Below are 22,742 nucleotides of genomic sequence, written 5' to 3' on the forward strand. Positions count from 1 at the left end.
CTTTGAGAATTGTCTACCAACTACACACTTTTGTATAATGTTAACCTTGAACTTGTGTTTTGAATTTATGTATTAACTTTAGTTTAAACATTGTGACATAATGTACGATGTACGCTGTATGTATGTGTATATATCCAGATTATCTATATGCATATTCGACAAGGTCCAAAGCCAACGTATTCCAATTTGCAATCTGCAAAACATTTTACTTAGTGCAAACTTTAAAACGAGTTAACCTGATACTGAAACTGAAACCGAACTCTACAACTGAATCAAAATCTAAACCAAAAACAACAGAAAACTAAAAAAAAAACAGAAACAGAAACAGAAGGACGATCTGTTCTGTCGGAATTCTTTGGTTTTGCCAACTGCAATGAAGAGGTTTATTTCATATTTGGGTCCTTTAGCTAAAGCCTGGGCTGGGCGGATTGTGTTTTTACACACAATACAATAAAATAAAATACAATATATAGATATATACACATATATATTACTTAGCTGTATGTTAGTTGGATAAGCCTGTAGAGAAGAGGACATATTTTGAAATATCTCTAGCGTGTAATATTAAATTTATACATCTACATATACAGATAAAGATAAAGATACCAGATACGGATACAGATACCAGATATAATTGTAAATTCAAGCAAATCAATCAAGAATCCATTGAGATTTGTATATAATATATATACTTAATTATGTATATCTAATTATTATACCAGCACACATATACCCCACAAGCAGACAACACACACACACATACACCACACACAAACAATATATAAATATTACTTACATATTACATTATATATATAAAAGATAATAATAATAATGTATCTATATCTATACCATATACAACAATTACCATACATATTACTTCTGTGCGCTTCTTGCGATCTAAGGAATTTCAATAAAAACAAAGAAAAATACCTAAAAAGTATAAAACCGACGAAAAATACAAAAAAATATACAAAAAACAAAAATATAAATCCGTTTGAGCATTTATCACTCTCGGTTTTGGACATGGGACTTGGAACCTGGGGCTGGCTGGAGCACGAGAAGTTCGTTGGCAGATTCGCCATCCATATCCATAACCAGTTGGCCAATGGAATGGAATAAAATGGTCAACTGTTTGTTTCCTCCTTTCCAATTTTATGGCTAACATCTGCCGATTACGAGCGAGCGGAGCTGGGGACCCGCCGCAATGCATCTTGGGAGTGGGACGGGATCCCGACTACGACTACGACTACGACTCCGACTCCTACTTAAGACAGCCTCAACCTCGACAACTTCATCTTCATTTTCATCTGCAGCCGGCTGGCTTTCGCTTCTTTTGCTGGTTTCACTTTTTTGTAAAATTTAATTCGCATGTGTTTTTCGGGTAATTGTATAAGTTTTCTACCAATTGCACTCGTGTAGCGTCTCTAGCGTCCATGTTATATGACCCGGAGCGGGTCTATGAAGTTGTTGAAAAGTGGAAAAATATGACAAATACACATTGGCCGCAGGTGAATGGATAGCCATGCGGCAGCGACTTTGTAGACGGAATGTGTATATTGGTGATTTATGCATTTTGATTAACTTTTTAATGGCCCAAAGAGTTTTTCGCGTGCCTGAGAAGATACTAAGTGAGTCGAAAATAGACAATACGTCCATGCAGATGAGCCAATGACTTAAAGAGTACTTGCCTAGCTAATAAAGAATTCCTAGCAATGGGTATTAAGCATATCTTGCTCTTTAAGCCCGTCTAATTGGATTTACTCGCACCTAGAAAGGTAAAGCAATGAAGTGTCAAAAATACACATTAATAAATAACTATTTTCTTAAATGGGCACTGATGATATCAAAAAGCAGGTGTCCGCGTCCAAGTTATTAAACATCAAGTATACGTATTGAAGTTATCAAAAATCAAATATTCGCGCGGATTACTTTTGGAGAGTTTTGAGCTATATAGCAGCCAGCTTTTGGAGGTGGCTATATCTACATTTATTTAACATAGTGGTATTAAGTAGAACTAGCCTAGTGATTTGTTGAATCCTATTGAAATAAAATAAAATTGTAAAAAAGGTATTGTTAAAAATAAACATTTAATTTTCTTTCAATTGAAAAGCTATGTTTAGCTTGTAAATTGTGTTTATTTTATTTTAACCCTTTTCAGAAGAGCTACTAAGAATAATTTTGGCGCAAACGAAGAAATGTTCGTAATGTTAATCCCAAAAAATGTGAGAGCGAAAAACAAATATATTTTAAACATGTTTGCTTAATTTTTCATAACAGTTAGCTTTGCTATTACTTAAAAATATTGCAGGCTAAATTAGCACCATCAAGTTAACTTCATCTGGTCCCACTGCTCGGAGCAGTCAAAAGTTTAAAGCTGGGCCGAAAGCTTTCTCCAACTTCAGTGTCGAACGCGGATTTCAGGCGAACGGTGGCCGAGAAAGAGAAGAAGAAGTGATTTGAACCGAGAAACTGAAGCTTGCAACACACCAAAAACACACACGTACACGGCACACTAACACACACAGGAGCTGAAATCGAACGCAGAGAACACTGAGCGAAACGTGCGAGAGGAGGAGTGATAAAAGCTGCTACCTGGAGTTGGAGTTTGATTCATTGATCGACGAACAGAGTGCGTAAAGCCCGTAAACTTTGGATTGCAAATATACACACACGCACACAGGCGCAGCCAGGCAAGCACACTCAGGCGAACACACCGTCACACACACACATTCTCACTGAGAGTTACCTGAATAACCGCCGCGCCTACCACCGTCGACCAACTAGCGCGTTTTCCTTTATCTCACTCCCACCGCCCCTCGTCCGCTTAACGGTAAACGGAGTATCTGCGTGTGTGTGTGTGCGCAGTATCTGTGAGTGTTTGCCCACGCATCCGCGTGTGAGTGTGTGTGTGTGTTGTCTTTTGGTGTTTTCGTTTCGAAAAAGTTGTGTGTGCATTTTCCGAAAAAGAGAAATAATAATCACTGAATTAACGAATAGAAACAAAAGGAAGCAGGCAAAAACAAGGTCTCGATTATACAATAAACAGCATTTTGATTTTATTTCTGTGGCAAGCAAAAAGCATTTTTTTTGTAACGAGAGGGTGAATATAAACACAAATACAGAGTCAATTACGAAGAGACACGCGCACACACTCACAAAATAAGAAACAAAAAAGTGAAATAACCTTCAAGAGCCGAGCTTGTGCAACTTCCACTTCTCGGCCATACCACTAATTATTTATGATTTCGGTTTAGTAGCGAGCTCCGTTAAGTTCATTCAGTGACAGGTTTATTCACCAAGAACACTTACATACCTGGGGCCACCCTAACGAACGCCCCCCGTTTTCCGAGCATTTCCCAACCATTTTCCCACCCGCCGCTCCACAACTTTGTACGTGCTGCAACATCAATTGCGAATGCATTAGAAATTTATGCGAAAATACATAACTAAGCGAGTGGCGAGGCATTTGACCGGACGCCAAAAACTGGCTTTTCCTCCTCCATGGATTGCTGTGCTGAATATCAAATATGAGTGCAGTTGCGACGGGTTTCCCGCCTGTCAGCCGCTCAAGTCATCATCGAAACCAGCTGCATGGCCCACTGGATCCCTCGGGGTCGCAGTTAATTGCCAGCACAGCCCAATTATCAGGCGATATTGAAATGGCCCGGGGCAGTCGCCATGGCCATATAATCGCTCGCGGGCTTAGTCAAAATCCCAGAAACTAGGCAAAGTCGGTCCTAAAGTTTCAAATGGGCTCTTAAATATTTACGGCCAGCTATTGTGCCTGTTCTGTGTGTTTACTTAACAATCTTTTGCTTTAAAGCACTGAGCGATATTATCTAATAGCTGGGTTGCCAGTTACATAAGAATATTAAGTTGTTAAACATAATCAGCTTAAAGAGGCTTAAAATATTGGGTCATTGTAGCTATATAGCATAGATCTGTCATGATAGGGATTTCCCCTTTATGATGCAGGATGCGATTTAAGAATCCCAAAAGAAGTAGGAAACTTGATAGATAGATGCATTGCAGTTTTGCCATAATCCGTATCCCGTATGCACATATCTTGCTCCACTGTGCGTGCCCGCTTGATAAAAACCGACAATTATTAATAAGCGTTTTAGCATTTGCCGCCGCACAATGTGTGTACACATAAGCACACAGTTGTGTGTGGAATTTCCCTAATAGAAATGTAATTTCCCCCAAACCAGGCCGCATCAAGCTGGAGTTATTGTTCGGGTAGTCGGCCAGCTTATTGGGGTCATTGGAGCTGGCCAGGCACGACCAGAACAACAATCGCTGAATGAGACCTTTGTCAGGGCATTTGGCCATTCACTTAATACCGTCCATTATATAAATGCATTCGCTTTGCTGTTTCGTCGGAAGAAGAGCGCAGCTGACTACTGCATATTATAATTATTACTTGGAGCTGCGCGACAATTCGACACAATTTAGTCGAAGATAATGCCGAGAAAATTGCTGCAATTTGCGCTCAACAATGGCCGAGGGAAATTAATCCCGCTGACGTCAGGTGGAACTTGGCCCAGAGTCGCCCAATCTAATAGCCAATGATTGGGAAGCTATAGCTCGAGGTTAGACCTCGCCTATGACGCATCCGAAATAAATATAAACAGCAAATATTTGGGCGACGCTGACTGCAAGATACACAAATCGGAAAGCGGAACGCTTCCCGCCTGGCACTGTTTGCTGCCTCTGGGATTGGGGACCTCGTTCGGCTTGTTCTCCGGGCCAGAGATCAGAAGGCAAAGGACAATGCCAACAACCTCGTGCAGCCCGTACGGAGCGCACACACGGCGTATACATACTCTGCATGTTCGGTTTCGGTCCGTGCCAAGCGCAGCCCAGTTGGATACGTTGCCCACTCCGGCGCTCCGGCGATGTAGTGCCAATGCTACTGGGGCTCCTGTAGTTTTACATGCCCCCAACGCCAACTGAAGCCAAGTATTTTGTATGTATTTTCGGCTGTTTCTGCCTTGTTTTTGGGAACCTGCCCGGCTCAGCGAAGGCCTTGGCATGTGGGCGACAATTTCGCATTTATTATGCAACAGTTTGGCGGATTGAGCGTGCAGCGTAAACAAAGTTGCTACCAGCACTTTTTGGCCCAAATTGGAGCGGGTGGCGACTCCCCCTTCGCATTTATTCTATGATTTTTCGGTGTCCGACTGGAAAGTACCCTGGAGAGCGGGGCAGATATACTGAATTCCAATCCTGTGTATATAAAGGTGCTGTTTGTAGGTATAGCCATTCCATTTAATTGCTTTTATCTAACACAATATATAGTATGTATGTACTATGCAATCAATAGTGCCACATGTACCCATGCATATGTAAGTACTATACTGCGCTGGTGGCAAAACATACTGCATTTCAATAGTAAACAAGTTGTATAATGTAGGTTTTACCTCTTATTGATCTTAAACTGTCGTCTATCTGGAAGGCAATTTGCTTGTCTCCTGTATTCTTTATTGCCTTACCAATTTTTTGCAATTTTTCCATGCAAAGACAATAACCTTCACAGATTTTCGTATCATTGAACCAATATACGCGGATGACCCTTGCCCCTGCGATATTTACATTTAAGTTGTTTGCCTCCTCCTGCAACTGTGCACAGTTCCCCCTGAACCCACTTCTGCGACAAGCAGGTGGAGCAGGGAGCTGGAACTCATGTCATGCAGCACAGTTGAAATAATGTAATTGACTCGGGCACGCAAACTGGCAAGACAAATCAAGGCGAGGCGAAGCGAAGGAAAACTTGGGAGTCTCATTGGACTTTAGCCAGTGGGTGGTGGTTGGTGGGTGGTGTGGGTGGCTTGGCAGTGATAGCTCAAGCTGAATGCAATACAAGGAATAACTGCAAAGCCAGTTATCGGCCAGAACCCAGTCCGCCACTGGCAACCACATGCTGCAGCTTAAAACGTATCTCTTGGCAGCAGACGGGAAAAACAATTCAAAAGTGCCAGCCTGGGAAGTCATTGGTTCTGATTTAAGCGTTCCAAGTGTAAACCGGAAGTGGGATATGGCACTTTGTTGAATTGCCTAGTTAGCATAGTTCAAAAAGTATTTAATCCTAAGCTCAGCCAATATATTTAAGTATAAAATTATGGCGTATGACTTTTTGAATGAGCTCATTATTACGTTCTTATGAAATACCTCAATATCGCCACGTTATAAGTATTTATTTAATGAGCAAGCCAGCACAATAAGAAAACCCGGGGATGACCAAATTCGGAGCTATTTCGTCACTACTATCTATACATGTCAACTTTGTAGCACTTTGTTTGTTTGCATTCTTCACAAGCGAGACGGGGAGGAAGTGGGTGGTTGACCTGCGGAGCTAATCAAAAGCCAACTGAGCTGAGACGTAATTTACGTATTTCTGTTGGCCATTATACCTTAGAGCAAAAACAACAGAAACGACCATAAGCAAACAAGCTGTAAAATATTTGTCAATTCTGATTGCTGGTTAGACCAGTCGGACTTGTATACAGGGTGTTCCTCTCCCAGAAACGAAACAAATAGGAGGGAAAATCTTATGCAACCATATGAACAACAAACGATCACGTAAGCTCTATCACTTTCCCTGCCTCTCAGATCTTCGGTTGCCCATTAGAGACATTTGAATGTGTGGCTAATTGCTATTTGCCGGATGATCCGGCAATTAGAATGGCGTTCTGGTGCTTCCATTTAAGGAACACCCCCAATGGAACCCATCCGGCAGTATGGAAGCCACAGCAGTATCTCTTCTTTGTTTACCAACCTTCTTATCTGGCTTAAGATTCTTCCCCTTTAATGGTGTGGGTTTAAGATGCCAATTTAGATTGGACAGGTGCTGCTCAATCTGGGTTTTAGGGGTATAATAGATTCGTAAGGCAGTTTGCAATCCAATAACGATGATGATGAAGAGTTATAATAGCGTATAAGTAATATATAGGAAATATGTATCTACAACTTCTTAAAAGTAACCCACTGAATTTGAGTGCAAAAAGCTGGCTTGCTTATTACTATTCGAATATTGCACAAATATCAGGACACATTTCCTATTAACTAAATGAGCGAAGAGAATTGTTTCAAAGAGGAAAGCCTGATTTAAAAGCCTCGACGTATTAGTTATCCAAAATTAGTTTATCTTCTTCGTGGGACGTTGAGATCAGTATTTAATTCTAGAAATCCGTCATCCATTCATGATAACAGATATTTCCTTGAAATCGACGATGTTTACCCAAGTGCTAGTGGCTGTGGAAAGTTTTGCATTGTGTGACGATAGTAGCACTCGACACACATCAAAAAGACAATAGACGCGATCTGGGCGGCGCTATATATAGCCGCTAGAGGGCCAATTTGGGTCACATCCCCCACCTGGGCGTGCGTTTGGAGAAGGGTCCTCATCTGTGCTGTTCTGTTCTGTGCACCTGGGAGCCTGGGAGGAAAGGGCAAAGTTCGACGGGCTCAACTGGTGGGCGTGGCAGTCGGTCCGCCCTGAAGCGTTTTGATATGGCAATTAAGAGCGCAGCTGCAGTTTGCATTCGCCAGCGTTTTAGTTGCTGCTTTTGCCGTTTTTGTTTTTGCTGTTGTTTTCACCATTCACTTGGCTCGTGACGCACATGCAGCAGGTGAGAAGTAGAAGGGGGGATGGGGGGCTTTCACTGCAGCCGTCCTTGCATTACGACATTTAGTCAGAGATGGGCAGCGACTGCCTCCGATGTGCTATCAAATAAAAATTGGCAAAAACCGTAGAGTGCCTGCTTAGAATATCGTTGAAATGCACACCAAATATCTTATTTAAATATTCCTCGAATAATTTATCAATATTTATTGTCAATAGAAACCAGGCTTACTATATCTTGAATAGCTTCTCACTTTGGAAAACATATTAGAGCTCTGGCACTACTGCAGCCCTATCTCGCTCCCTCCACGGAATACATTTTCAGCTTTTCCAAGTTTTTGTGTTTACCCGCGAATTAAGATCTTCCGTCGACGTGATGACAACTAACAATGACAATAAGAACGCAAATATTTATAGATCTCATTCAGTGCCCTCCCTCTCAGGGGTAGCAAAATGGGTTTTGGGAGAATGCGAGGTGTTGCTCGGCACAATTGGTGAATCATCCGCGGAGTTCTGGGCGCCCAGATAGCTTTATAAGCACCATACCCACGCACACAAGATGGAACTGGCTAAAGCCGGACAGCGAGTTGATTGTAAACAAATTCACCGACCGAAATGGGAACGGCGGAGAACAGGTTACGTTGGGGAGAACTAAATTTAGCCAGTTGAAAACTGATTGATGGTCGAATTACTAACTACAGCTTTTGGTTTCTTTATTCCAGAGCAATGCGTCTCGACACGAACTCAAATGTGGACTTTAAGGCATTCGAATCCAGCTCAAGCTCATGTGTAAGTGATCCAAAGTAAATGCCTTGAACAGCGGCTCTCAATATTCACACCTCTAGCCCGTCAAATTGGATAACCTGGCCACCTGGGGTGGCTCACAGAAAACAGACACACGGCTGCCGATCACGGACTACTCCAATCTGGGCGGACCCCGGCACAATCGCAGTCCCTTTCCACTGTGCAAAGATGTCAACAATCGCTTTGTAATCTGGTTAGTACCTACTAAATGATAGCAGGCCTGACCAAATCTAGACCCGTCTGAGATTTTATTTTGAAAAATCATGATGAATGGCTTGATGTTATATATAAAGATGTTAATGTCATCAGACTTTACTTATACCGATTATGTTACATCAGTTTCACTGCAATATCAGCAATTTCTAAAATTCTTTCATAAATTCTTTAAAACGTTTGTCCTTTGCTTTCCCAGGGATGGTGACATGACCACTCTGGAAGTGGACGCCATCACAAACACCAGCGACGAGACTCTGACTGAAAGCAATAGCATATCGGAGCGCATCTTCGCAGTGGCTGGTAACCAGCTGCGCGAGGAGCTGAGCACTACGGTTAAAGGTAAGTTGGGTCTGCAGCACGCATCCAATGCCATATAATATCTGAAATATCTCCCACTTAGAATGCCGCACTGGGGATGTGCGCATCACGCGTGGATACAATCTGCCCGCCAAGTACGTGCTGCATACAGTGGCACCTGCCTACAGGGAAAAGTTCAAGACTGCGGCCGAGAACACGCTGCATTGCTGCTACAGGTTATTTTATACTTAACACATATATTTATTTAGTTAATTGAGTTAGCAAGAGATTACATTAAAATTTTAATTAGGATTCAATCATAAGCTATTCTAAAATGTAGGAAATTAATCATTGATAGTGCAAAAGCGACTGTGTAATTACATTAGCAAGTTAATTTGTCAGTTTTGTATGACTAATCGTTCTACGATACTTTAAGAAAATCATAAAACCCACAAACTTTCGCGCTAATAGAGCAAATATTTAATACAGAAATTGTAAGCTTTCACTTATTGTAATGAAGAGGACAAAGTATTTACTCAACGGCATATTAGAATAAGTATATTTAATTATAAATAAACTTCAGTGGTAATTTAATATGCGGTTTCCTCTTTACAGAAACGTCCTGTGCAAGGCGAAGGAACTGAACCTGCACACCATCGCCCTGTGCAACATCAGTGCCCACCAGAAAAGCTTTCCCGCGGATGTGGCAGCCCACATTGCTCTGCGTTAGTACCTAATGAAGTATTTACTTCACCCAGGTCTCAAACTGATCAAAATTTATAAACCCATCTGCAGGTACCATCCGTCGCTATCTGGACAAGTGCACCCTCCAGGTTGTGATATTGTGCGTGGGCAGCAGCGAGCGCGGCACCTACGAGGTCCTGGCTCCACTGTACTTCCCCAGGGATCAGCTGGAGGAGCGCAGTGCCCTGTGGCAGCTGCCCAAGGACATTGGCGGCGAGTTCGGGGAGCCACAACATCCGGACCCCGATCGCCAGATACGGATCATCCGCAATCCGCAGCACAGTGTCCACATGCGTCATCGCTTAGGTGAGTAACACAATAGCACATATGAGTAACTTGGGCCTTTGATCCCAGATGTGTCATTATAAAACATATATATTTTGTTATAGAACTGAAAGTATAAAACGCGCAGAGTGTTTTTCCTATCAAAATAGTAGTGTATCTTGTAGTTAAGATCATTTTTATAGATCACATAGCCCATTTAACTGTGCGATTGTTGCTTTCGTCACTGCTTCGCCACTGGCGGCTTATCAATCGGCTGTCGATGATAAAGACGGCTATCATCATGGCAATGATTCTACATGAGGTATAAAGTTCCTTTGTTGCCTGTCGATAAGATAGGAACACAGCAATGAAACAACTGAAAAACGCGTGAAATACTAGCGCAATATACGAGAAATTCGCTGGTCTGCTAAAATGACTGGCCGTTCGACTTCTATGGATTCATTTGCGTTGCAAAGTCGGTCGAGTGCGGGTCACTTGGCAATAGTTGCATTCGATTGGTTAGGCAAAAGTCGCCAGTTTTCGGTAATTGGGCCACCCTACTCATAACGCCAAACCTGAAAACCATCCAACGTGTTTGTAAGTGTTTCCACGCAGAGACTTACGAGGCTTACTTTGAATATGTGCCATAAATCCAGGCAAGAGTAAAAAGTATCTTTAGCTAGTTACTGTGCTAAGTGACAAGAAGCTAAGTGCTAAGAATCGGAATATATTCCGTTGCATACTTTTCGGATACATTTATATTTGTGAACGTGTAAATTCTATTGTTATTCTACAAGTGCATTTTTTAGGGAAAGAATACACTTCATTTGGATTGTGGTTTGCTGGTAACCATTTTTCAATAATTGTTTAAATTAATGTGTAACAACTGTCATTTTAAACGAATGCTTCTAAGAAATGAATTTCGCTTTAATTAGATTTGACCTTGGCACATTTATTTTTGGTGATGTTTACAAATATAATAATTTGTTTACTATATTGTCTGATCCAATTTGTATTACTTGAAACTAATGTTTGGAATAAATATTGAGAATTGAGAAATCAGTATATTGCATATCTGTTACTGACTTACAAAAAGTTCCAATCAAATTTGGAGATTGGGTTCCTTTTAATTTATATAGTAATCAAAATAATATACCATTACTAAAATGCATAATCAGATCTTACCTAATAACCCCCTGAAATCCCGCAAAATGTTGATTAGTTAATCTTGGACTACATCTTCTTATTTGAACATGTAAGCGAACATTCGTTCGCATTCGTCCTAAGTTGGCTTATCAGCCAAAGTTAGTTAACTTACTCTGGCCGCGCTTATCATGAGGAGTGTCACTCAAGTGTTTTGGCCTGGCCAAGTTCCGTTCCGGGCCTAAATCATGTCGTCTCAGCCGTGTTATCAGCATTATCATTTAGCTGCCGAGAGCGATGCAAAGCGAGAGCTTAGGGGGAGGGGGAGAGCAGGGGCAGCATCCAGTTTTGCTCAACGCTCTTGCGTTTATCCGCTCCGCTGCTGTGCCGCCTCAACCGCCCAGAGCTGGCATTCAGTTGAACTCACATTTCGCAGCGCTGAAGTTCGCAGATTACAGAAAGCGTTTGCTCAGCGGGGATAATCAAAATCCATATCCAAGCCGAAATCCAGCGCAGAATGATAAACAACTCGTTTGAGTTCTCGTGTAAAGACCATAAGCCACAACACCACAAATGAAATACAAAGAAAACTCCCTATGTTCCTAGTTTCAGTTCGATAAAGATAGCGTCAAATATTGCGTACATCAACTTTTGAACCGTCTTCTCGATCTAATCACGAAGAAAGAAAACATTATAATATAATATACGTGCAAGCATGCTTATTAATAGATATGAATAAATGATAGTATTAACCATATTTTATCTCCTTCAGCCGACGACGATTCAGACGTGAGTCCACACGACATGGAGGGCAATAGCTCGGATCTGGAGTACGGAGCTCGGGACATGAACGGCCTCAGCCTGAACTCGTACAGCAGCGGATTGCAGGCTCAGCTTCAGGTGAGTCGCATTTAAGAACCCGAACCGACGTTGATTTGCTAATTCATTGATGATTTCCATTCCCAAAACAGCGCGATCTGGACCGGCAGCACCTGCTCAGTGATCGCCCACGCACTGGAGTTTACGAGAATGTCATTTCCGAGGGAGTAGAGGGCATTGAGCACCAGGAAAGGTAAGTCATTAATTCTCCTGCCACCAAACGACAGTTTAGATAGATAATTTGTGTTTAACTTTCTCGTTTTAAATGTGGCGACTTGCTTAATAATAGCTCTTCTCCAGCATACTACGTAGAATATTATGTTATTTTTGGCAAATATCGCTTTAAAATGTTAGCACAGAAAGTTCTGTTTACTCACATTCTCATTAGCATTTAATCGAGAAAGTAAACAAGCTATAGGCAAACATTACTAGAAGTGAAATTTTTTAAAAATACCTTTAATGGTGAATCATTTGAATTTTATAAGTACATTTTTCTGTACCGCAGACTTTGGGTATTATTGGGTATATACAATTAAATGTAGATTAAAATAGAATATTCTGATTAGAAAGCAACATCCATAGAAAGAATTGAATTCCTTGACGTTAAGTGGAGTTTATTCGAGTTTGATTTACTGATCCCTTGATTATATACATACGCATATCTTCCTATTTCTCCCAAGTCTAACTAGTTTATCACTTGATCGTTTATGATACCATTTGACGCACTGCGTCACCTAATTTCCTGGTGTGTGTGAGTGGCACGCGTTAGTACAAGCTGGCCCACGAATGGCCCTCCCGTTCGTGCTCCTCCAATAAACACCTCGTCAGCGAGCCTTCCTCTAGCTTTTTTATTACAGGAGCATGCCGGAAATATCTTAACCGTCTAGCAAATGCCTTTCCCCTATGTAAATTCCGCCGCTTGTCGAAATTTTAGAGGTCCCTGGCACGCAATCCGGTAGCTCTGCTCAGTTTCTGGCTAAAATTGAATTGAGTGGAGAGCGGAAAGAGCTTGCCCATCGTCCTGCACAATACTAATTGGACTGGCCAAGTGTTTTGTGACCTTCTTCTTGTGACGCCAACTGTGACGTAGGAATATTAAGCACTGTGGCGTCATAGTTTGCGTGAAATCTTCACAACCGCCTGAAATGAATACTTACAACTCTGTGAGAGGTCTAAAAAAAGAGTTCACTATTTTTTGTTGTGACACTTGAAACAACTGCATCATATTTTCTAATAAACTCAGGCCTTATATTTCATATTTATTCTTTGAAATATCATATAGGATATCCCCCAAAGTCACTCTTATCGCATTAAAAATATTTATTTTGCCGTTTTATTCGTAAAAAAGATTAGAGGTAAATATTTATGAATATTTATAAATGGTCTTATTAGCGGAGATAATTTGTGCTCACTTGGAACTAAGCTTTTGAAACAAAATATAACGTTTTAGGGATACACTTTTAAAATAAATATGCATGAAATTCGAAGAAGATATAAAATAATGAAGAGATGAATAAAATATAGAAATAAATATGAATATGAAAATAAATGTAAATGTTAACCATTCGAATCACTCGTTAACTTGATGCATACTTGTTCCAAATATTGTCGACTACCCTAATTAAAACAATTTGAGTGACAGCTCGATCGAAGTGGGAATCTCGTGAGTTTGCTGGTAACCGGATCGGCCGGTGGCTATATAATCAAAATATCGAACCGTTGCAGTTCATTGAATGAAACCGCACAAATGCCGTGCACACATTTTGTATACATTTAAATGCAACATCTCTCAGGCAACTTAATTTATTCAACCGATTTCAGTAGCATTCATGGGTAGTGACAACTGGACGCCGCTTCCTGGACCAGTTTTCCGTTGTCACTCGCCTTTTTTGTGTGCGTGCGGGGGGAATGCACCCCACTGTGCAGGCGCCTCTTCTCTTGCGCGTTCAATTTAATTCAGTCTGAGGTCATTCCGGCACATGCAGAAAATATGATTTATTTTTTGTATTACTTTCATACAACTAATTATTTTATTAAAGCCCTGTTGTTTAGCTATGGGGTATCTAATTATTGATTATGGTTTTTTATTCGCAGTTCATTTTTTTAGCTCATTCTGAGGTCATCGAGTCTCACTTAGACGTAAACATGCAAATATGAAATTAGCTAGATGATATATGAAACTAATTTATAATACTTAAGCCTTATTAGCAATAAGTTATCATTCAGCTATACAGTTATTATTGCATTTTGGAAAGTACAATCTCTAATTTAAATTTGAGGTCGATTTGAAAATGATTTTTTCTATAATGTTTAAGCACATTATATTATTTTTTATTTTTATTTGAGTAATGATCCCATAAATCGAACATGTTGAAATGGTTTTGATCTTATTATTTCTCCATGTACAGTTGTACGATTGTTTACGCACATCCATGAGTCAAGAGTACTGTTGTTTATGCTAACCGCTTTGTTTCAACAATCCATTCCGTTGGAAATGTTGCACATTGCACGCATACGCCTCTACTTCCCACTGAATGTGCAAGTGTGGGTGAGTGGTGGGCAGTGGGCGGTGGGTGGTCGGTGGATGAACCGAAATAGCATTCGTGTGTTCGTTTTTTGCGCATTTAGCTGCCAACTGACAACGCAAACATTTGAACTGATTTCATTTTTGGACAGTTTTGTTTTAGCCCGACTGACATTAGTGCAAATAAAGCCGCTAGCATGATGTCCTTGGGTTGTTGTTGGTGCAGCCCTGATTCTAACGGTTTCTGCTCTTCTGGGCAATTTTGTTGTAACTGCTTGCCATGGAGAGGCGAAAAGGGCGCACACTCCAAAATTGAGAACGTTCCAACTCTCTCCCGAGCAGCGTACACTGGTAGAAAAGCCAGCTTGATATCAAATGCGCAAGTCAAACGTTTGATTGTGTGGGAAAAATTTTTTGAAGATATTTGAAATTTACGATTATACTTACGGTATTTTATGTTCAGCGCAATTCACACAGGGGTTCATTTGGTTTGGATTTGTAATGCAATCCCGATTAAAATGCTATTTCAAAGTAATATGATTCAGCAAGTCGTGTAAGCTTTTCTTTCTGTGCAGCATCAGCGCGTGGGAGAGAGCGGGAGCAAAAGCTTGCGGCGACGTCGCCACTGCGTCTTTCTCTCTCTCTCCACCGCTGCCTTTCCCACGCTCCTTCGCGGCTGCTGTGGCGGCGAAAAAGATTCAAGAGCAGCCCCACTCGCCGCCAACTCGCTCATTCGAAAAGCTCTACTCGCGGCGAACGGACGTGCACTGAGATATATATCCGTGAGGGCGCCAATTCTATATAGGAATCGGTGATAAATCCATAAAATCGCATCGACCTAAGAGCTGAAAGTATAAGGCAAAAACTATTTCTATTTTCGCATTTCCACGAGCCGCTTCCGACCAACGCAAAAGTCTGGCCACTTCGCTGCCCGCACATACGTATTATTTAACGGAGAAAAACACCCTGAACTATTTATAAGTATTTGGCGAAAGGAAAAAACAGTCCATTTTGCGTCAATTGAATGCTAAATCGGTTCGAAAACAGCAGCCAGCAAATCAAAACGTACAGTTAATCGTTGAAAAACCCAATTTCTATTTTGACTTCAAATCGATATACCGTAATTGTGCGCGAGAGGCGAACGACGAACTCAAAGGGAACAGCTAGTAGTGCCACCCACCAGCGAAACCAGCAACAACTACAACTACATCCACAAATAAAGCCCATCCGAAGCACAGTGAACTATGACAATGCTAGAAGGCATGACGTCGATTGACCTGGGCTCCAGTCCCATGCAAGAAACCACGGGCGACATGAACGACGTCCTCCCCGATGAGCTCATGGAGTCGCCGGAGGAAAGGTAAGGGCCTCGCCAGTCGGCGTGGAGGGGTTCAGGGTATTGCGATGTGTCAGTCACGGAGTCGAACGGGCTATCAACAGCCCCACCCGCGCCTCCTGGCCGTAAGCAACTGCTCCTTGGCAAGGATTTAATGACGTCAGCGGTGGATAGGAGTGCACTTCGGCCTTACTGCTCCAGTTCGATTCAATAACTGTCAGATACATAAAGCTAGGAGTCTAAATCTAAATGAAAATATTTAATGTTATGATCAAAATTAATCATTTAATGGCATGAAGATCAGAAATATGTACATGTTTTGATAAATTGGCTTCGTTTTTATGCCTATAAAGACTGAATTACCGGGAGTGGGAAATTAATTGATCTCATAAAACGAAGCAGGTTCCCTATACCAAATATGAAAATCTATGTAGTTTTCCAGTTGAATAGGTTCCAGTTGCACCAGTTAATTAGTTACAGCTGCACTCTTCCCTCTGCAGTTGCCACAAAGTCTATTTTTAGACTCGGGCATCCTTTAGTTTGCCGTGCAGCTCGGCCCTGACTGGCTGTTGCACCACCCATGCAACCTTCACCCGTTCGCCCACCGCAAGTGAACCTAATCAGAACCCCAGAACCTTTCGGCCTTGTTTCTCCGTACGTGCCAGCGAGTACACACATGCGATGTGTGTGATGGCACGAAATGTGATCTAATAATAATGTTATTACTTTTCTGCGGCACTGACTTGTTAAAGTGTGAGATTTATTCTGCGGATTAGCATTGCGCTTTAATATTCATTGTATATTTCGCACGATAATCACATTCAGGGGGCAACACCCACCAAATCTACCAGCATCCACATCCGCAGCTGAAGCTGTATTTGTATCTTTAGCTGGGCAAACACCGATTATGAGGTTATGATCGAGATTGAGTTGCCTAGCACTGCGTCACAATGCGTCACATTTGAGCACTATCTGGCCCATTATCTGGTCATCTCTCCGCAGTCGTAAACGGCTTATCGGTTGCTGCTACCGGAGTTTACTGCGACATGAGGTTGCAAAACATCACATCTCAGCCCGATTAATTCACAGCATTAAGTCAGCTGAAATTGACTCATGTTAGTCCCCATTTGGCGGAGGCGGAGGCTGAGGCATTCAATTAGCCAGCTCGAAAGTTTGTATTTCGGCGTGTGGCGTCGAAAGCTGTTAATCACTTTAACACAAATTTTGCACACCTTTGAGTACGCGAATGGTCTACATACATATATATTTAGATACATCGATTCTGAGGCAGTTGTATGACTCATACTTAATAGCAAAGTGCACACTCATTACCTGGCCCATGGAATGCACATTAAATTCGGTCCGAATTGGGTGACCCATTTCCCCCGCCTATGCCCCTTTTAATTTCGTACTTTTATCTCGCAAATATTTGCCAAAACCTAATGAAAGCAAGCCATCTTAATCATGACTCTAGCACGCCTTTCGCATTAATAATTCGCCAGGCGGATAAACATGATGTTCAGCGGCTTTGTTTTTAGCGAAATGAATTTCAAGCAGTCGGCCAAGGCAACTCTACAATAGCTTCTGGTGACTGTCATGATATTTATAAGCTTATATGGCCTGGAATTGCGTGACTCCACATAATAATCGATCGAACTGCCCTAGCCAAACAACCCAATCAATGTGCGTTTCACATAATCGTTATAAAAACTTAGTACTCGAGAAGTCAAATGCCAGAAAGTAAACAAAACGAAAGCAATCTTAACAACAAGCAGTCGTGCGTGTAATCCATTTTGCAATCGATCTTAGGTGGATGATATCAAATGTCTGAGATATATAAATATTGTTATGTGTACATACGTAGAATTTGCACCACTACTCGGTAAACCATTGAACTTTTTGTTTAACGTGTAATGATTAAAGTAATACTTAGCTAATCACCTGAATCATTAGTTCTTGGGACCTTCCATATCCATATGGTATTAACCGCTGAGTTATGTTTTCTTCCAGATACGAGCGCCTCCTGCGTCGCGCCCAAGTCGAGGATTTGACGGAAGTGTCCGGCATCGGCTGCCTTTACCAGAGCGGCGTGGACCGCCTGGGTCGGCCTGTGATTGTGTTCTGCGGCAAATGGTTCCCCGCCCAGAACATTGACCTTGAAAAGGTAAAAGTGTTTTGAAGCAGATATGCACATTGCCAAGTACTAACACTTTTGCCCTGCAGGCCTTGCTATATCTGATTAAGCTACTGGATCCCATCGTTAAAGGAGACTATGTCATCTCGTACTTCCACACGCTGACATCCACGAACAACTATCCATCGCTGCACTGGCTGCGTGAGGTCTACAGTGTGTTGCCTTACAAGTGAGCTCCTATCTCGAGACCTCTCGCAAAAGGAATTGTGTTAAATTCTACTTATATTCGGATAGGTACAAGAAGAATCTGAAGGCCTTCTACATCGTGCACCCCACTTTCTGGACTAAGATGATGACCTGGTGGTTCACCACGTTCATGGCACCGGCCATCAAGGCCAAAGTGCACTCGCTTCCGGGTGTGGAGCACCTGTACTCGGCCATTACAAAGGATCAGCTGGAAATTCCCGCCTACATCACCGAGTACGACATGGCGGTAAGTCGGATTGAAGGCAGTAACCTTATGTGTATGCGATTACAATATATGTTTTGTACCTTTCTACAGACCAATGGCCTGCATTACTTCAATCCTGTGCCGACTGCCTCGTAGATGGCGGCCATCGTTGCTGTCTAGGACAGCTGGCAGCCACCATAGCATATACATACATATATATAGATACACAGATACATTTGTGAAGTTTTTATAGATTTTATAGAACGTATTTTATTTTCGTGATAAGTAAAATTTGTTTACTTGCGCATAACTTTCGATGTTGTCGTTTATCGATTGACTTGACGCAAGTTTTGTTGAACATTGTGTAGCATACTTTTATGGGAGTGGCCGAGTCGCCCGGTAGCCCAAAACCAATTAGCTAAAAGATAAATCGGCAGCCCCAAAAACCAGATAATTGTGTAAAACATTCTTATGAATTGCATGGAAATTAGTTGATTAGTTGGCATCGGCAAAACAAAACCTTGTTATTTCGCTATAAATAGTTGAAAAGTTGAGATATTGGTAGGAAATCGATGGGTGGATGACGAGGACTCGTCGTTAGTGGGATAAGATACGAAGAGAAACCAAAAACGTTAGCAATGCTGAACAAAATAAAATTTGATTAGTGAACCTGCATGTACGGATAAACAAGATTATTCTAAATATGAAATTGATAAATTGTACTTGATACTTGATTACGGAAGGGAAAAGTATATATGAATTAGTATACATAACATATTGTTAGTTATCTTTGCAATTACAAATTGTATTATTAATGTATTAATAATAGAGCTAACGCGTATGCAGTTTGATCCCCCGATATACATATACACACATACGTACTATAATTCAATTGTATTTATACATATACTAAATATACACAATTAATAAATTAAACGAAACCAAACCAACCACGGAGGAGAACTCGACTCGCAGAGAAGCATATATTTTGAAGCTCTGAGAAGCTGAAAATTGCAGCTGGTGCCTGCAGAACCTTTTGTAGATACTTACTAGAGCTCACCGTAAGGCCCTCCCAGCAATCAAAACACCAATAAAGAACCTAACGAATAACAAGTAATGAATACTGTATACTGTATACTGTATACTGAATACTGAATACTGTATGTTAAATGTTCAACTTTGATATGATATGTTTAGGCGCAGGAGATTTCCAACTCGAGACACGTCCCTTTATCTTCCATGCACCGTTTGCGCTCAAAGAAACAAAGCCCCAGAATCAAAGCCAATAGCACGCCACTGCTATACGTATATATTTGTAATTGTGAGATACATATATAGGTATTGTAATTAGTCGATTCAATTATGGCACTCGCTGGCAGTAATCAGAAACCAGAGTCACACTCAAACCACTGCGCACCACCAGTTGAAGAGCCAAAAGACAGCCACAGCCAACACCAGCAGTTGATTTAGCAACTACGCAATTACATGCAAAGTAAAATGCACTCAGGGATTGATTTAAAACTAAAAACCAAACCGAAAACAAAGAGAATACCCAAAACCAAAAATTAAGAACGAAATGAAATTTAGATAAACGACAAATGCGCTTTCCTCGAACCACAATCGGCAGCCTGGCTAGTACCTAAAATGAGAAATCAAGTAGAGTTATAGCGAAACACCAAAGTGAGATAGTTTTTGGACATGCTCTTATAGGCACCTACATATGTGCTATATGTCGTAGGCAGTTCGTCCGACAATTATGCCAATTACATATTTTGTATTGCCTCACCAGCAGAATTTAGGAAAAATAACCAGAGTGCTAGGGGGAAGCTAAGTTCCCAGCTCTACAATAATCAGAATCACGGCAATTACGCGAAATAGTGTACTCAAAAGTTATGCTTGCATGAGAACCACCTTACAGGAGTACAACAATAGGGATTCACCTAGATATGGTGGCCCATCCTGCGGCTTACTCAACTGTTATTGAAAATTCTAAAACGAAATGTTACTAAAGAGAGTCCCAAACCGAGAATCCAAGTTATGCCAAGTGTTCCTTTCTAAAAAGTATATATTTAGACGAATACTTTTCGTAATATTTGAATATTTGTAGGTAAATCTTAAAGCCATCCACAAGTAACTAGTAATCTCATTGAATCTTAATCTTTCCCCCAAGTTTCCCTTCTAATATTGCTATTGCTTTAGCTATAAAATTCGAAATCTAAACCAAACCAAAAGAAAACTAATAAAATATCGATGAAAACTGATTTGTTGCTAAATTAATGAAATTGTACCTTCGAAAGGAATTTCGCGATCGATTCTTTCTAGCGTAGCACCAATTCCTTATAGTTGTTAATTCGGAAACGAGATTAAGAATGATCGTCGTGGCACAAAATGCGAAATTAAGTTAAGTTTTTCCAAAATTCGAGAATCCAGCTCCTTGTTCTTTTTGTATATATAAGTACATACAAGGTAACAAATTTAATTGGTAACTAATAAAAGGAAAAAACAAAACATGCTCTTTCTTTACAATAGTCTAAAACTGTGTTGCGTTTAAGAAGTTTCCTAAATACTATTAAAAATCACAGTCTGAAGTATTTTACTGAGTCACTGTATTATCAGTTTGGTCTGCCTTGAGTTTGGAGCGTACTTCTCTTTGTATTCATCAAACATCTTCTCCAGCGCGCTCATCACCTGCCCATGGATCTTGTCCACATATTCGGGATCAGGAGTATCGCATTTTGCCACATCGATGGGGGAACCAACTAGAGTAGTGCGGATGTTATTGGCGCTATAAACTATAAGTAAACGGAAAGTGTTTGGCACTCACCAACTTGGATAATACGTCGGCGGTGGGGCAGTATGCCATAGTTGTAGTTGAAGATACCACGGCCTTTCGGAAGAAGCGGTGAAATGCCTGTGAATTTCTTGACCACATTCTGGAAGCGACGGAGCGCGGAATCCGGAGGATTTGCCACCTGGTCAAATATGTCCACTTCGCCAAAGGACAACGAGGGCACAATCGACGAACTACAAGCAAAGGAATGTACCAAACCATCCTAACAATTTATGAGCTCCTCACTAACCCAGTTCGAGTGGCCATTTTGACGAATCCCATCCTGTTCTTGAGGGTCAAAATGTACTGTCCCGGATGCGAGTCCATGGCTTCCTTGGCACCGCCAACCAGTACGGCCACCGCATTGGATGTGAAACCATCCTGGTTATCCTTGTGTTGGGGATCATTTGACTTGCTAAGTATATAGGCCAGCGACTCCTTGGAAACCGATACCATGCCCCACCAGCTCAATATGTCCCGCAGAAATGGCGTCTTAAAATGATGATCAAGGGTGGCGATCTTGGGTCGAACTTGGGGAAAAAGCGATAGCCAGTTCCCGATGTCCAGGCTCATGTTAATACAAGTTCCAGTTCTAGGAGGTCCATCAAAAATTGTATAAGGTATGGTAATCTCTTGCTCAGAATTTACCCAAGTATTCCGTGTGGAAAGCTTGCTACGATATAGTTTTTGTTGGGAGGCAGCTCAGCGGTTTTCACCAGTTCGACGGGGAAGTAGTTTCGATATCTCCTATTACTGCGGTAGAAGAGCCAGCTGGGAAATGGGGAAAATTAGTAGGGCTATTATCTCTTCAGCAGTCGGGATTCGCCACACTCAGCACTTACCCATTACCTTCCATAATGCCGTAATTTCTTTTATAATCCAAATAAATTTTTACAAAATAGATAAGAAGTAGACTACGCACAAACATTTCGCCGTAATACTTGGGAATATAAAAGTAAACATAACATCTTTAGTGCTTCGTTAAATACAGTATAAGTAGTTGTAATTAGAATTCGAAATGTATGCTGCCATGAAATTCGTATCCTTCAGTAGGTATATTTAATCTGAGAGTAAATCACTTATAGTTTTAGGGAACTCTGCTAGAACTATCTTATTTTTTAACTCAAGCTAGTCCCTCTAATTTCCACACACAGAGTTCCATCTGCGAGTTAGGCTTATTGAATCAACTAATATGCAATTTGCACAGAAGGATTACCAGCAGGATAGCAACCGCGAGACACGATGAGATGGGCAGCGTGAAGAAGGTGTAGGTGAAGAACGCTGTAACCAGGGTCTGGAGCCGCCGTTCCAGCGGAACTCGGAGAGGAGCCCATTCGATCTTCATGTTCGATTCAACCGATCTTCGGCACAAGCGACTATTTCGACGAGTTTCCAGCGACTGAGCGATCGGGTATCAGCACACACAATTTCCAGGGTGTAACTTGGGGTACTTATCCTTATCAATGACGCCCCGCCTCTTTGGAGCAATCCCTAAG

The 22,742-nt window shown here is 41.4% G+C and overlaps 2 protein-coding genes across 3 annotated transcripts; one reads left to right on the forward strand and one right to left on the reverse strand.

The window, feature by feature from the left end:
- Positions 1-2,370: 2,370 nt before the first annotated feature.
- On the forward strand, positions 2,371-20,674 carry LOC6541286 (protein GDAP2 homolog). 2 transcript variants are annotated; one of them, XM_001970544.3, is made up of 13 exons: positions 2,371-2,629; positions 8,347-8,413; positions 8,470-8,621; positions 8,841-8,983; positions 9,045-9,177; positions 9,557-9,666; positions 9,737-9,991; positions 11,865-11,992; positions 12,064-12,164; positions 17,842-17,995; positions 18,055-18,194; positions 18,260-18,458; positions 18,528-20,674. In XM_001970544.3, exons 2-13 carry the CDS (start codon positions 8,351-8,353, stop codon positions 18,570-18,572), a joined length of 1,623 nt encoding a protein of 540 aa, XP_001970580.1. In that variant the 5' UTR covers positions 2,371-2,629; positions 8,347-8,350; the 3' UTR covers positions 18,573-20,674. The 2 variants fall into 2 exon arrangements, with proteins under 2 accessions (XP_001970580.1, XP_026834133.1); XM_026978332.1 differs by lacking the exons at positions 2,371-2,629; positions 8,347-8,413; positions 8,470-8,621; ... (4 more) ...; positions 11,865-11,992; positions 12,064-12,164 and adding an exon at positions 15,189-15,855 and having other exon boundaries at positions 18,528-19,298.
- A 268-nt stretch (positions 20,675-20,942) lies between these two features.
- On the reverse strand, positions 20,943-22,681 carry LOC6542428 (2-acylglycerol O-acyltransferase 2). The gene is made up of 6 exons (XM_001970545.3): positions 22,463-22,681; positions 22,089-22,186; positions 21,895-22,017; positions 21,497-21,838; positions 21,241-21,440; positions 20,943-21,175 (listed from the first exon to the last, which is right to left on the reverse strand). Exons 1-6 carry the CDS (start codon positions 22,589-22,591, stop codon positions 21,018-21,020), a joined length of 1,050 nt encoding a protein of 349 aa, XP_001970581.1. The 5' UTR covers positions 22,592-22,681; the 3' UTR covers positions 20,943-21,017.
- Between the last annotated feature and the right edge of the window lie 61 nt (positions 22,682-22,742).

The sequence above is a fragment of the Drosophila erecta genome, unplaced genomic scaffold (assembly GCF_003286155.1).
Source record: "Drosophila erecta strain 14021-0224.00,06,07 unplaced genomic scaffold, DereRS2 tig00000055-arrow-pilon, whole genome shotgun sequence".
Lineage (NCBI taxonomy): Eukaryota > Metazoa > Arthropoda > Insecta > Diptera > Drosophilidae > Drosophila > Drosophila erecta.

Excerpts from the sequence above, each read along its gene's own strand:
- LOC6542428 (XM_001970545.3), bottom strand. The coding sequence starts at position 22,591 with ATGAAGATCGAATGGGCTCCTCTCCGAGTTCCGCTGGAACGGCGGCTC. Across the intron at positions 22,018-22,088 it reads GGCATTATGGAAGGTAATGG|CTGGCTCTTCTACCGCAGTA; the intron begins GTAAGTGCTGAG and ends CCCATTTCCCAG. Across the intron at positions 21,839-21,894 it reads TTTCCACACGGAATACTTGG|AACTGGAACTTGTATTAACA; the intron begins GTAAATTCTGAG and ends TGGACCTCCTAG.
- LOC6541286 (XM_001970544.3), top strand. The coding sequence starts at position 8,351 with ATGCGTCTCGACACGAACTCAAATGTGGACTTTAAGGCATTCGAATCC. Across the intron at positions 8,984-9,044 it reads GCTGAGCACTACGGTTAAAG|AATGCCGCACTGGGGATGTG; the intron begins GTAAGTTGGGTC and ends TCTCCCACTTAG. Across the intron at positions 17,996-18,054 it reads AGAACATTGACCTTGAAAAG|GCCTTGCTATATCTGATTAA; the intron begins GTAAAAGTGTTT and ends TTTGCCCTGCAG.